At 43.7% G+C, this 15441-nt stretch overlaps 1 protein-coding gene and 1 long non-coding RNA gene across 5 annotated transcripts in view; one reads left to right on the top strand and one right to left on the bottom strand.

Annotated features, from left to right (window-relative positions):
* Window positions 1–15441, bottom strand: part of LOC140203883 (uncharacterized) — a 58113-nt gene that overhangs the window by 7120 nt on the left and 35552 nt on the right. The gene's annotated exons all lie outside the window — the stretch shown is intronic.
* The window catches only part of LOC140203878 (uncharacterized), a 42062-nt gene that overhangs the window by 24337 nt on the left and 2284 nt on the right, over window positions 1–15441 (top strand). For 3 of the 4 annotated variants that reach the window (XM_072270027.1, XM_072270024.1, XM_072270026.1), the window contains 5 exons: window positions 1977–2279; window positions 2368–2685; window positions 10686–10988; window positions 11078–11395; window positions 14510–14652. In XM_072270027.1, coding sequence (XP_072126128.1) covers window positions 1977–2279; window positions 2368–2685; window positions 10686–10988; window positions 11078–11395; window positions 14510–14652 — 1385 coding nt within the window. Of the gene's footprint in view, window positions 1–1976; window positions 2280–2367; window positions 2686–3996; window positions 4318–4969; window positions 6116–10685; window positions 10989–11077; window positions 11396–14509; window positions 14653–15441 lie in introns of those variants that run through there. The other variant, XM_072270025.1, reaches the window with a different exon arrangement.

Genomic DNA, 15441 nt, shown 5'->3' with positions numbered 1-15441 from the left:
TTATGATATTACACGACAACAATGATCATCTAGACTACACCCACAGATTTTCTGTTTTAAAAGAAAATCGCTCATAATCTTTCTGAAATGAGGAATGTTGAGAAATACATATCATACTTTGTCAGATGATCCGTCCCAGTCAGACTGGAACCGTGTGTGTTACATCTGCTCTTTCTTCAGACAAAGACACTGACTCACAGTCTCATTGAAGGTCTCAACTGTGACACAAACACAATCAGCCTCCACACTAAATGTCAAAGAGCAAAAACACCCCACCTGCCTGAAGGTGACCGAGTGTGTAAATGGTGTACACAAGGTGCAGAGAGCTGCAATGTAAGTCAACAGACAATAGTGATGTTACAAATATCATCTCTTGTAATAATGATCAGGGAGGCACAGAGAGAATTGGATTTACCGACAAATACCTTTATTGTCTCAATGCAAGAACATGTGAACTTACACAACCAATACCTGTGTGCACACCTGCTGAGTTTCCCTGACCTTCCATGAACAGTCAAATATTAAAAAGATTATACCAGTCAAAAAGGAGATTTTACTGCTAGCCACGTGTTCCTTGGTGCCCCATTTTGAATCTCCACATCCGTGAGGCACCTCATATCCACGAAAGTGAATCTCCTACAGAGCCACTGCTGCCAGCACACTTGAAGCACCTGCTTTTAAGTTCATTCCTTACTAATTCAAATGTTACATTCCAGTGATATTGGCTATAGTCACCTGATTGACCTCTAACACCTTCTTATTGGCTCTGATCGAGGAATGACATCTAGTAATCTATGGCTCTTTGTTCTCAATCGGCAATCAGCTTGATCACACAAGGCAGAGACAGACCCCAACAGTCACAGACCTGCATGTTATATCCAACCAAAGAACATCTCGCATGTGTCTTCTTATTTGGAAATGATCCCTGGTCCAAATTCACTGATCTATAGATGGTAGTTCTTTCTGGCCAACAGTGCATTGGGAGACGACCTCAACAACTTCACTTGAGTGTAATCACACAAGAGTGACAGTAACCTGAACAAAGGGCTATTTATTTAATTTACCATTTCCTATCAATCACTGATTGCTCTTGAACAGTGGGACTTGCTGGCTCATTCCTGATGGTGATTCAGGTTCAGCTGTATTGCTGCAGGTCTGGAATCACATAGCAGCCAGCCCAGATGAGATTTCTTTTCAGAAGTTACCACAGCAAATAACACTACAAATTCTTCCAGAGTCTTCATTTTACTCCAGAAGGCATTTCTGAATTGAATTTAAACTCCCATCCACCGGGTTGGGATTTGAACCCATGTTGCCAGTTCATCAGTCCCTAACTTATGGATACATTCTGACCATGGCTGCTCATTTCAAGAGAGACAGAGGCTTCAGTGTTTGTCAGCAAGAATGCTAAAACCACAGGCACCAGCAGGAGTAGTGCAGGTGTATGAGTGAGCAGAGTTGAAAGAATACAATGCTGTCTGAAGTTTGTATGAGCTGTGAAGGTTGCAGAGATGAGGAGAGGTGCAGTCACAGTGAGACTGGAATGTCGGGATGTGAAGTTATTAAACTGAGTGAATCCCAGGCTCAGCCCAGATGGAGAAAGGGATTCTCATTGATTCACAGTGTTCATTGTTACTAATCAATGGCACTGAGTCTCCAAGCAAAGAATATACTGAGCTGTGTCTCTGCTGAGAAATCTGCATGCTTCTCTGTCTCACAGAGCTCCATCTCACAGTGAACCGATTGGTACAGTTATTAGAAAGGGATTCGAAACCTCGTTAGCATATCCTTTGTTCTGAATTTCTTTTCTCAATCAAACTTATAGGAATATGAGACACGTGACTCAGCCCCGGGTGTTTCTGTTATTCTGTTTGCATTAAATGCAGCTGTCAAGTACTGATGATCTGCCTGGACCTAACACAACCAATGGAAATATCTCCAGTACGATTCTGAGCATTTCCATTTCTAACCCACAGAACTGTCTGTATTTATTCAAAATCCCGACATTGAAGAGATGTGGATCGACGAGACTGCTACCCTGAAGTGCACAGTTATCTGTACAGATCCCGAAGATATCCACATCTCTTGGCACGTGGGCGGGAAGGAGAAAACTAAAGGAATTCACACCCACCCAGTGGAGATGGACGGGTCCCGATACAGAGTGCTCAGTGAATTCCAGATCAGTGTGGAGGAGTGGTTCAGTGGGGTGGAGTATGAGTGCTCCGCTCAGGAATCTCCTTCATCTTCCCCAGTGTCAGCACGCACCAATAGTACTAAAGGTGGGCAAGAGACCAGCAATTAAATGGCCAGCATTAGTTACCTGAGTCAAAATGTTTCACATTTCCTTTGTTTACTTGTCTATTCCAGTTGAGATAAAAAGTCCCAAAGTCAGACTGCTGCCTCCACCTCAGGAAGAGACAAAGAATTGGAAAACAGCCACACTGGAGTGTGTGGTCTCTGGATTCTACCCGGATGAAATAACTGTCACTTGGGAGAAAGACAGCACCGTGATCACCTCCAACACCAGCGCGACACCGACCGCTCTGGAGCAGGGGTGGACTTTCAGTGCCAGACACTTCCTGACCGTGAGTTTACAGGAGTGGAAGTCAGAATCAGTCTTCAGCTGTACAGTGATTCATCCCCCCTCCAACAGCAGTATCAAGAAGCAAGTGAAAAGTGTCCAAGGTAGGTTCCTGGGACCCACCCCATTATTGAAATTGTTTACATTGTGCTATTAATTCAAGGTCAGCACTGAATCGTGGTGCAGCCCTGGTTTAGTTATGTCAGTGAACTGATAAAGTTCAAAGTACAGAGTACATTTATTATCAAAGTCTGTGCACCATATACAACCTTGAGATTCTCCTCTTGCAGGCAGCCACAAAACAAAGAAACACAATAGAATACAGAGTCAAACATCCAATGTGTGAAAAGGAAAGAACAAATTGTGTAAACGATAAAAAAAATTCAAACAAATCCACAGCCACGTTGCCAGTTCAGCACTACAACTGGTCCAGGAGACCGATGGCTGCAGGCCACGGCCATGGAGCCAGGCTCGGTGCTGAGGTGAGTGCCGATGGCTGCAGGCCGCAGCTGCAGAGTCAGTTCAGCGCCGAGGCGAGTGAAGCCACATAGAGTAGTGAGCAGGATACCGGAACTTCCATTGCCTGAGCCTCAACGTCTTCATCTTTTTAATCTTGCTTCCCACTTAAATCGGACAATTATTGGTTGTTTTCTGCTCTCAACCAACATCGTTCAGAACTTCACCACAGAAATAATTGTATTAAGAAAATGTTTTAATAACTTGAGGGGAATCCAGATCATTTCATTGCGCAGGTACTCTAGAGATCCCTGATACTTGTCTTCAAAATGTTCTCTCCCTCTGCCTTTGAACATAATCCCAGCCTCTGACTCGTGCCTTTGCTGTGACTGAATTTCCAGCAGAGCAGCTCTCCCTCTGCTCCTGTGTGGGAATTGTTAGCCTGGACAATGTGTAGAAGCCTCTGGAGGGCGGCTTAAATACACAACATTCTGACAATGCAGCAGCAAATTTTTAGTACACCTAATAGAGAAAAAGAGTGCTTTTCAATATTTGTGACTGAAACTAAATATTTCTCATACTTAAATTTTGAAATATGAAGTGTATTTTCTGCAATATTTTTATGGAAAACTTTGCTCTGTTTCCTGTTCCACAGACACTCTCTGAAATACTGCGTATTTTCTGTATTTGTTTTAATAAGTTGCTGGTAACAGTTTAAGTGACCATGGAAGTACAAAAACGATCTAAGGGTCGATCTTGTTCATTCACGTTCCCTCAGGGTGTTTACCCTGTCTGCTCAATAAGGGAGATTCCTTTCTTCACCAATGTAGATTGGTCTCATCTCATCTTGATGGGACTGGCAAATCATTGACCAGAGATGAACAGGAAATGCTGGTCTTGTCGGTGACAAACTCATCCATTGGGGAATGGTGAAATAATAATTGTGATGTTTCTCCCAGATGACTGTTCAGATACCCGCCCCTCAGTCACTTTAAGTAAACCTCCCTTCGAAGAGATCTGGACGAAGAGGACAGCGACCATTGTGTGTGAGGTGGTTCACAGTGATTTACAGGGATTCAGTGTAACCTGGCAAGTGGACGGAAGGAAGAGGGAAGATGGGGTGAGGACTCTGGGTCCAGACAGCAACGGAGGTGAAGACGTGATCACCAGCAGACTGACAGTCCCTGCTGCAGAGTGGAACAGTGGGGCTGAGTACTCGTGTGTGATAGAGGACAAGGGTTTGCCAACACCGGTGAAGAAATCAATCAGGAAGGACACAGGTACGTGTGGACAGACTTCAGTGTGAGTCTGATAGCAATTTGACAGATTTATCATAATCCAGCACTGTGATAGACTATAGAAAATGAGAACAGGAGCAGGCCATTGGGTCTCTCGATCTGCTCAACCATTCAATCTGGTCTCGGCTGATCATCGAAATTCAATCCTTGTTCCTGTTATCCCCAGATATCCTTTGACACTTTCACCTGAAGAAGTATATACAACCCATTCTTGAATATGTTAGATGATAATTCTTCAAGTGTTTTCTGTGGGAGACAGTTCCACAGGTTCTCACTCCCTCTCACACGTACACAGCTTAGACTGCCACCCCTGCTCCAGGTGAGATGGAACAAACAGCACAGGATGATGCAAGTCCAGGGGCTGAGTTCCACTTTCTGTTGAGTTGCTGTGTTCAGTGACTCCCACTGATTAAACTGAATAGACCAGCCTCACTGGGAGTTGTAAAATGCAGCAGGTCCAAGATTTCCACTCCACAACTCCCAACAATGAGCAGAAAGGGAAAAGCCTTTAGTTTCAGATCAAGTGAAGCCTCTCAGATTTAGAAATTGTTCATATTGGTACAAGACCACAATGTGCCGGGTAAGTAGGGAATTATTGGAAGATTCATTCTAAATGAGATTCTCTCTGTTCCAGGTGGTGTTGTGACTCGTCCTCAGGTCTACCTCCTCCCTCCTTCATCGGATGAGGTAGACATCGATCAGACTGTGACCTTGATGTGTCTGGTCACCAAGTTCTCTCCCGCAGAGATCTATGTGGCCTGGATGGCCAATGACACCCTTCTGAAGACGGGGTTTGTGAACCAGCCAGTGGCCAAGGACCCCAGAAAAGGCTGGAACACAATGACCAGTCAGCTGAAGGTTTCTCCTGAGGAGTGGAATAGCGGCACCACTTTCTCCTGTGTGGTGGGTCATGAGTCGCTCCCAACCAACCTGTTCCGAAGCATCAATAAATCTCACAGCAAACCCACCCTGGTCAATGTCTCACTTGTTCTGACTGATAGTTTTAAATCTTGTGTGTAATACTGTGTGATTCAATCCATGAAACCCTAGTTTTGTTAGTCTTATGATTGTTAATTATCAGAGAGGATTATTTAACTGATTAAAACATGATAAAAGCCTAGGCCTTTTAAAATAATTAAAAATGAAAATAAGGTCAAGAACCAAATTAAACAACAAACATGATTCAGCACAAATCTCTGAGTTTGTGTGTACATTCTCAAACCTTCCTGTGCCACATTTGAATGGATTTCAACCCTGTGTGGGACTGCACAATGTATTAAATCTTTGTATGTGTCAATGTACCGATCCAAGTTCAATAAATATGACATGAATATGTCTTCGTTGTGACGTTTGGTGACGGGAAATAAGGAACTTTCAACATGAAGCGTGGCATATGACGCACACTCAGGGAGAAATAGTAATCTTTGTATCTCTGGTATCTGAACCCTTCCCACTTCGGGTGTTCCAATGATCAGCTGTCAACTAATAGTCAGAGAAATTAGAACCTACGGCTATCTGACAAGGAGTTGAGAGTTGAAATCACTGACCAGACAATATCTTTGTGTCAAAGATGTCGGATCACTGTTTGAGGGCTCCTTGTCCCCACTAACACTGCTGCTCCTCATCTGGTGCCTGTGTGTCGCTAACTAAACAAAACATATCATTGTTGGGAACTGTTCTGTTGCAATGGTGCAGTTAAACATCTGTTTGTCAGGGCAGACTGTTTGCATCTGTACAGAAGGGGACTAATATCCTCACGGACAGGTTTGCTAATGCTGCATGGCGGGGGTGGGGGCCGGTTAAACTAGAGTTACAGGGGATGAGAACCAGAGTGTCAGGACAGATAGTGGAGAGGTTGTGGAATCAGATGGTAGGAATTAAAAAGTTGCGCATGGTGTGAGTAATGTTTTGAGCTGCGTATATTTCAATGCAAGAAGTATTTTAGGAAAGCCAAATGAGCTCATGTCATGGATCAACGCATGGAATTATGATATTGTAGTCATTAGTGAGACTTGGTTGCAGGAGAGGCAGGACTGGCATCTCAATGTTTCAGGGTTCCATTGTTTTAGACACGTCAGTGCAGGAGGGATTAAAGAGGGGAGGGATGGTGTAACCAGTCAGAGAAATTGTCACGGCAGTGTTCAGTCAGGAGAGACTGGAAAACTCCCCTAGTGAGGCTTTATTGGTGGAAATGAGGAATAAGAAAGGTATGACCACATTAATGGGGCTATATTATAGACCACCCAACAGTCTGCAGGATTCAGAGGTATAAATTTGTCGGGAGATCACAGACTTTTGCAAGAAACATAAGGTGGTGATAGTAGGTGATTTCAACTTTCCACATATTGACTTGGACATCCAGACTACAAAAGGGATGGAGTCTATCAAACGTATTCAAGAAAGTTTCATTAATCAGTACATAGAAATTCCAACAGAGTATGTGCAATACTTGATTTCTTATTCAGGAATGAGACAGGGCAGGTGACAGAAAATTGTATACAGGAACACTTTGCATCTACTGATCATAATGCCATTAGTTCCAAAATAAATAGGGAAAAAGATAGATCTGGTTCCCAGGTTCAGATTCTAAATTGGAGAAAGGCCAATTTTGATGGTATCAGAAAGGATCTGGTAAGCATGAATTGGGACAGGCTGTTTTCTGGCAAAGGTGTACTTGGTAAGTGAGAAGCCTTCAAAAGTGAAATTTTGAGAGCACATTGCTTGTATGTGCCTGTCAGAATAAAAAGCAATGATGACAGATTTAGGGAGTCTTGGTCTTCAAGAGATAGTGAAGCCCTGATTAAGAAGAAGAAGGAAGTGCACAGCAGGTATAGGCAGGTATGAACAAATGAGGTACTTATGGAGTGTAAAAAATGCAAGAAAATACCTAAAAAGAAATAAGAAGGGCTAAAAGAATGGACGAGGTTGCCCGAGCAGACAAAATGAAGGAGAATCCTAAGGGATTCTACAGATACGTTAAGAGCATAATGGTTATGTAAGGGGGTTTCGATTTTTATGTTACTGCGGAGGCTAATTAAAATGGCGTTTTTGTTATGTTAATCTGGGGAATGCGGCTTTGTTGTGCTTTAACGCTGAGAAGGTTTGCGCTAGCAGCTTATTGTGGTTTAGAGGGTGATAAGAGGGTGCTATTAACCAATTGGGATAGTTGTTATGGTTTTGGTGTATTTGAGGATACTGTGTGCGAGGAGGTTTGGGGGCAGAAGGCCGGAGAGCGAGACAGAGGATGGACCAGGTGCTGTGAGTCCGCTAACGGGGTCGGACCCCGAGCGGGACGTTCGGCGAGGAGACGGAGACGGACTCGTGTGGAGCGTCTGGTCCACCACCGTTGTTGGTCCCAGGCGGCCGGTCGAGGTGGTCCGAGGGGTCACAGGGTGAAGAAGAAGGTCCTTGAGCTCCAACGGTTTTTGTGCACGAAAAGATTGAACTTTGATTAGTGTGGCGCCTTTTATTTTCCTTTTATATTTTATTCTCTTTTAATTATATAGTTCCAGTAATATCTATAAACTGTAAATCATTTAATTGCATCTGGTGTAATGTCTGTTATTTGGGCGGGGTGGGGTACCTCACACAGCATCCACACAAACGAATTACCCAGTTTGGCGGGGCCGAGGCTGTTTCCCTAGACGACAGCGAGCTGAGCGACCCTGAGGGTGGCCAGGGGGGCTGCAGTTGCAAAGGACAAAATTGGTTCCTTCGAAGATCAGAATGGTAATCTATGCATGGAGACAAAAGGGATGGGGAAATCTTAAATGGATTTCTTTGCATCTGCATTTACTTGGGAGATGGATGTTATGTTTAAGTTGTACAAGACATTGGTGAGGCATAATTTGGAGTATTATGTGCAGTTTTGGTCATTTACCTACTGGAAAGATGTAAATAAGGTTGAAAGAGTACAGAGAAAGTTTAAAAGTATGCTACCAGGACTGGAGAACTTGAGTTATAAGGAAAGATTGCATAGGTAAAGACTTTATTCCTTGGAGCATAGAAGATTGGGGGGAAGATTTGATAGCGATATACAAAATTATCAGGGGTATAGACAGGATAAATGCAAGTAGGCTTTTTCCGCTGAGGTTGGCTGAGTCCACAACTAGAGATCATGCGTTAAGGATGAAAGATGAAATGTTTAAAAGGAACATGAGGGGAAACTTCTTCACAGAGGTTTGTGAGAGCGTGGAATGAGCTGCCAGAGCAAGTGGTGAATGCAAGCTCAATTTCAACTTTTAAGAGAAGTTTGGATAGGTACATGGATGGGAGGGATATGGAGGGCTATGGTCCAGGTGCAAGTCAATGGGACCTGGCAGTTTAAATGGCTTGGCAGTGACTAGATGTGCCTGCTTTCTATGACTCAATGACTGTCTGACAGTGACCAAGACCAGACAGACTGTGTCTACATTACTTGGAGTTATTGACAGTCTGGAGAATATTTTCAGTTGACATGGCCTGCCCATATCCATCAAATCAGGCAATGGACCTCAATTCAGATCTGAACATTACAGGGAAAACGACTGAGAACAATGCCCAAAGTGGGCTCAGGCAAATGGTGAAGTGGAATACCAAAATGCATCACTGATGGAAAGGATGAGGACTGCTTGAGCAGAAGGACTTGATTGGAAACGTGAACTGAGAAAGTATGTGACTGTGTACAGATGTGTGGAACATGCTACCACAGGGAAAAGTCCTGCTGAACTTCTCTACAACCACAAAATGAGGGGGAAGTTACCAGACATCAAGGAGGTACACACAACAGAACTGGAAGTACGGGATCAGGATGCAGAACGAAAAGGAAATTGCAAGCTGTTTGCAGACGGCCACAGGGAGCTGAAAAGTCTACTGTGAAAGTTGGAGACACTGCGCTTATCCAGCAAGAAAAAATGGACAAGTTCGCCACACCTTTCAACACAACACACAGGGTGGTAAGGAAAACAAGAAATCAAGTGATAGTTGAATCTCCAACTGGAGTGCAGTATGCAAGGAACACCACACATGGAAAAAGTTCAACACAAGAAGGACTTTTGGCAAACAGGAGGAAATTCAAGGATTTCACAATGAGATACTGGGACAGAAGAACAATATGATGGACAGTTATGGATAAGATCAGCTTCACTGTGAGCAAAAGCCATTACCAGACATTGAAAGCAAAGAGAAACTCAAAGAGAGACCTCAAAGGGTTAGGAAACAACCTCTGGAGTTTCACATTATTGTATTGAAGTAGAGCTTAAGTTGTGGGTTTGAAACAATGTAGACTGTTGTAAGTTGAAAATGAAGTTTTCAGTTCCAGAGTTATTAAGTTGAAACAGAAAATGTGTTGGTTATAGTCATGCATTTCAGAGAGTACCGTTGAATTGAAATAATTAAATCTGTGAGTTGAATGTGTTCTGAAACACTGCAGTTCATTTCTCAGGAAAGCAGCAATGTCATGTATTGAAATGGTAAGGTCAGTTAATGTAGTTTTGACACTTGTCAAGTTCAGTGATGTCATCACTCTGGGACAGAACATCACATGATTGAGGGAACATGGAAGCGAGAATGAGAAATAAAAACACACTCAGAGCATAAAGCATCGAGTCGTGATATATGCACTGTCTAATTAATACTAAGATAGGTTGCAAATAAACCACACCGCCTTCTTGGGGCATCGCCTGTTGAAGGTGTCATCAACCCTGGGGTGGTTGGTGCCCATGATGGAGCTGGCTGAGTTTACAACCTCCTGCAGCTTTTTCCGATTGTGAAACAGTTAGAATATTCTCCACGGTACACCTGTAGAGATCTGAGAGAGTCTTTACCGACATACCAACGTACTCAAACTCCAAATGAAATGCAGCCACTGTCATGCCTTCTTTGTTATTGCATCAATATGTTGACTCAGGATAGATCTTCAGAGATATTAACACCCAGGAACTGGAAACTGCTCAGCCTTTCCACTGCTGATCCCTCAATGAAGACTGGTGTGTCTTCCCACAAATTCCCTTCCTGAGACAGGAAATGTTGTCTTTGGTCAGAAACTGAATTTCTCATTCCAATTCACAGCTCTGATAGCACATTTTATTGGCATTCCAGCAGCTAAATGTCACGTAGCTAGGCAACTGTCCCACAGTTCATGCTGTGACCCGAAAGGGTCCCAAGGAAATAAGCTCCTTGATGTTTAATTTTGTTTTCTCAGTCAAAGGTTGGAAGCAGAGATGAGCAACCCACTCTGTAAGCAAACCTGATTTCATTCCGTTGTACAATTATGTACAAATTGAGCTTTGGGATAAATCTGAGCTGAAGTTGTCAAGCCAGCTAACAGCAGATATTGTCCAGTTTGTAAATTTTCTATTTCTAATCTACAGAGTTGTCTGTCTTTATCCAAAATCCCTCCATTGAAGAGATGTGGATCAACCAGACCGCTACTCTGGTGTGTATGATTGTGGGTGCTGATCTGAGCCAGGTCCAAATCCACTGGCAGGTGAACGAGAGGGAGAAAGTCAAAGCAAATGCGACCAAAAAAGCAAGAGAGGAAGGAACCCAAGACACAGTGATCAGCCAACTCCAGACCAGTGTGGAGGAGTGGACCAGTGGGGTGGAGTACACTTGCTCTGCCCAACAACCTTCTGCAACCTCACCAGTATCAGCACGGACAAAAAGTACCAAAGGTGGGCAAGATGTCAGTGATTAAAATGGACAACGTTGGTTACCTCAGTAAAAATGTGTGATATTTCCATTGTTTGCCTATCTGTTCCAGTGGAGATAACAAGTCCCAAAGTCAGACTGCTGCCACCGCCAGAGGGAGAGACCAAGAGTGGGAACACGGTCACCCTCGAGTGTGTTGCTTCTGGATTCTACCCGGACCAAATAACCATCACCTGGGAGAAAGGGGACTCTCTGATCTCTTCCAACACCAGTGTGAGACCAACTGCCCTGGAACAGGCAGGGACTTTCATTGCCAGCTACGTCCTGACTGTGAGCACAGAGGAGTGGAAGGAAGGCTCAGTTTTCAGATGCACAGTGTCTCATCCCCCCTCCAACACCAGTGTCAGGCAGGATGTGAAAAACATTCAAGGTATGATTCTGAGGTTCACTCCACTGTTGACATCCTCTGCCACAGTCACAACCCAGGGACAACCCAGGTCAATAGGTAACGGCAAGTCTGGCATTGTTGTAGTTGTGTGAGTGGATTAATAATGCAGAGGCAGAGAGTGGGAAAGAAGCAGAGTTCATCCGATGCTTTCAAAACTTAACTCTCTTCTAAACTACCAACACAAGGTCTGTCTGTCCATCAGTAAATACCCATCTGGGCCCCTCTTTCGCATCTCAGACAGATGTGCAAGAGTGCAGCACTCCCTCAGTACTAGCACCAGGATCATTGACCTACAGTCTGTTCCCAAGCCTCAGGACAATGGCGTGAACACATAACTGGAGGTGACTGTGCCGGATTCTAGTTTTAGATTACAAACTATTTCTCTGATGTTCTTTGGTGAAGGACACTGGCCTTCCTACCCTGTTTACCCATATCCATCAGTCCCACATCAAACTCTTCATTGCTCTGTGACGGACCTGCTGGAGCAGAGTAAGGAATGCCGACCTTGTCAGTGAGGGAATGATGAAATAATGACTGCAGGGTCAATGTTTACACACCAACGTCTCAGAGACATGAAGCAAGTCTATCTGTCAGCAGAACTGGAGGAACTGAGTTCCACTGGAGCAGGCATTGTGGAATGTAACTGGACACCAGACAGTTGTTGAGTTCCAGTAAACCAGAGAGATGCACAGTACTCAGCCAGGCACAGAACTAGTGCTGAAGCAATGGTACAGAGTACACGTGTGATGCTCTCTCAATGTTATCCCTTTCTCTGTTCACAAGTGTTTTCTAACCCACTGAACACTTTCCACAATTTATCTTTCATTTCCAAAAGTAAAAAGCCTTCATATTTTAGATGCGGTGAGATCGCTAGTGGTATAAACATTGGCTTGGATGGAGTAAGAGCAGAATACTCCAGGTAAACAACAAATGATTAAAAAATCCATTCCCAATAGGAACCCTCTAAAGTTACCCTTCCCCACCAGATGAGATGGAAAGAAGTTGGGTCACTGGGTTCTCTGCAGCAGAGATTCCCATGGACAGAGTGGCCAACAACACCAATTGCAAACCTTCAATTGATGGTTGATCCTACAACAGTGTGGTTTACCTCACTGAAACAAGCAAGATTACCTGCAAGTCCTTCTCATTAGCTCAAAATGGAAATATATATTTCATGATTAAATGCATCAAAATAAATTACTAACATTTCTGAGATCCTGCAGCTCTTGTTAAAACTTCCTTGTGTCAGGTCTGATGGTGTTGGAAACTTGTGTAGACTACTTGACAGGTTGAATGTCAGCCTGTGTTTGTGTAATCAAAGTTCAATAAAGAAGGTATGGAAAGCATTCGGCTGCCAGTGTTCCGTGCCGGTATGTTTTGGGATACAATTGTGTGACTTAAACCTGAGGGGCTGGAAGTGTTGCCTGGTTGGTTCTGTGCTTCATTGTATAGACAGACAGACAGACATTCAAGTAGATTTTGGTCAATGTGTACTATAGTTTCCACTGTGGAAATGATAGAACATTCCGGATTGGTCCACAGTTTCTAAGGTTAATTGACAGGGAAAGGTATTTCATCAACTTTGTGAAGACAATTGGTGAACTCATTCAGAAAGTGGAGAGTTACAGAAAGAAGGGACAATATGTAGACAGTGATGACCTGTGACCTGCAGCAATGTGTTCAGTGCTGACACTATTCACTAGATCAAAGATTCAAAGGTTCTTTTATTATCAATATACTATATCCATATACGACTCTGAAATTTGATTCTCCAGGTAGCCACGAAAACAAAGAAAGTATATGAAAATCGTTCACAGAGAAACAGCAAACCCACCCCCCATATAAATAAGAACAACACCCGATCATCAAACCCCCCCCAAAAACACCCTCCCCCACACAAAATGGAACAGAAACAGCAAACCCCAAAAGGCAACCCCTCGTCCACACAAAAAACTAACAGAACACCAACCCCCAAACACCCTCCCCTCACACAACAAAACCGAAAAGGAACGGGCGAAAAAAAAAACACAGAATATAAAACGATAAGTCTGAAAATGTCCACAGTCCATAAACACAACAGTCCAATCCATAAACACAGATCCACAATACCATCTCTGATATCACCGACATCCATTGAAAGAGAGGAGAGGAACACCACACGAGGCAGAGAGGCCGACCCGCCTGTCACAGCGAGACACACAGCAATAGGCCGCTCACAGAATCCATCTCCAGCAGCGATCAAAAGACAGGCAGTCGGCGCTGATATTGGGCAGATACCCACGTGACAACTTTGCCACTCACACAAGGCTGACAAATCTATCAGCAATCTGTAGTGTTTTAACTGCAGAGATAATAATCGATGAAATGAATAGGCAAGAACCAATTCAAGGTTTTGGGACCACATCCAGGAAAGGACAAACTGTCTTGAAGAGAGTGATGAACAAACATGCACTCCCCAGTGCAAATTACAAGTTGGGATAATGTTAAATGAGAGTGTAGCATCTGTAATGAAGAACACTAATGGAAGATCTGGTCAATATTTTCGGCGGAGTGAACATAGTCGATGAGGAAAAACTAGTTCATTGAGTTCTGTCTAGGGGCTCCCAAGTTACAAATGACATGCTGTAAGGAAACAAGTTAAGTCGAGTTTATTGTCATGTGCACAAGTACCTTGAGGGGCAGGTAAAATCAGAAACTTGCTTGCAGCATCACAGGCATGTAGCTTCAGACAACGCGCTACATCCTAATTTTACATAAATCATGCAAGACAAGGAAGAGAAAAAAACAGTGCCGGAAATGCAAAGAAAAACAGACATTCAACTTGAAGAGGTTCATGGAAGTTCAGTACAGTCTTCCACAGTGTCAGGTCTGAAGGTCATTTTAAACATGAGATTTAGTGGCTTGGATAATCACTGGGATTAATGGATCTGGGCAAAAGTCAGGTCAATGCAGTTGGTCAAAGATCAACTACAATGTCATTGAATGGTGGAACTGACTCAGGCCTCCTGTTTTCCTGTCTTCCTGTTGTCTTCATGTGATTAAGATGTTGTTGATCTTCAGGAAACATCAACTATCTCACTTTCTCAATTCTTTCAGAAACCTGCACAGACTTGACAGGAGAGGAGGGGAAGGAAGAACAGGGACACGTGGATGGAAATGACAATGTGCTTACAGTTGCTGCCTTTGCCGTTCTGTTTATCATCAGTTTCCTCTACAGCACCTTCGTCACCGTTGTCAAGGTAACTAATTGACTAACAGAGGCCTCCCATGAAACACAAACTTTCAGCTTCCTTATCTCACATTGCATTCTCTGACACTGCAATCCCAACGACAGCACAGTCAACAGACAACGCAGTCTGAGGCCTTCACAACCCCTGGGACTTTACACCTTTCCTCTTTACTCCGAGCCTCTGGGCCTTGATAAGCAGAAGGTGGCAGAATGTGAAAGGGTATTTAGAGCAACAATTGTGAACTTAAACAAGGAAATCAAGCAAGAGTTGTATTGAGAGAACAGCAGGGTAAGGGTCAGAAGAGGATGATTTGGCAGATGAATGTGTGGCTGAGGAACTGGTGTAGGGGGCAGGGGGCAGATTTCTGAATCACTGTGATCACCTCTGGGGAAGGTGTGACCTGTATAAAAGGGACAGATAACACCTGAACCTTAGGGGGACAAATATCAAGTGGGCAGGTTTGCTAGAGCCGTTCGAGTGCATTTAAACTAATTTGACGGGGGATAGGAAATGGAGTGATAGGGCAGAGGATCTAGTCATTGGTTTACTAACAAAGGCAGTATGTAGCGAGGTTGCTAGCAAGCAGAGACTGATGATTGGACTAAAATGCAGTCAACAGGATGAGTTGCAATGTAAAAGGAGGACAAAATAGGAGAGGGTGATGAATACAAAAGTGAAGGTGTAACATTTCAATGCACACAGTATATGGAATAATGTGGATGGACTTGTGGCACAGCTACAGATTGGAATGCATGATGTTGTGGCATCACTGAATCACGGCTGAAAGAAGATTACAGC

Source organism: Mobula birostris, chromosome 10 (genome assembly GCF_030028105.1).
Source record: "Mobula birostris isolate sMobBir1 chromosome 10, sMobBir1.hap1, whole genome shotgun sequence".
NCBI lineage: Eukaryota > Metazoa > Chordata > Chondrichthyes > Myliobatiformes > Myliobatidae > Mobula > Mobula birostris.
Note: the sequence above shows the minus strand (reverse complement) of the source record. Positions and strands in the feature narration are given on the sequence as shown.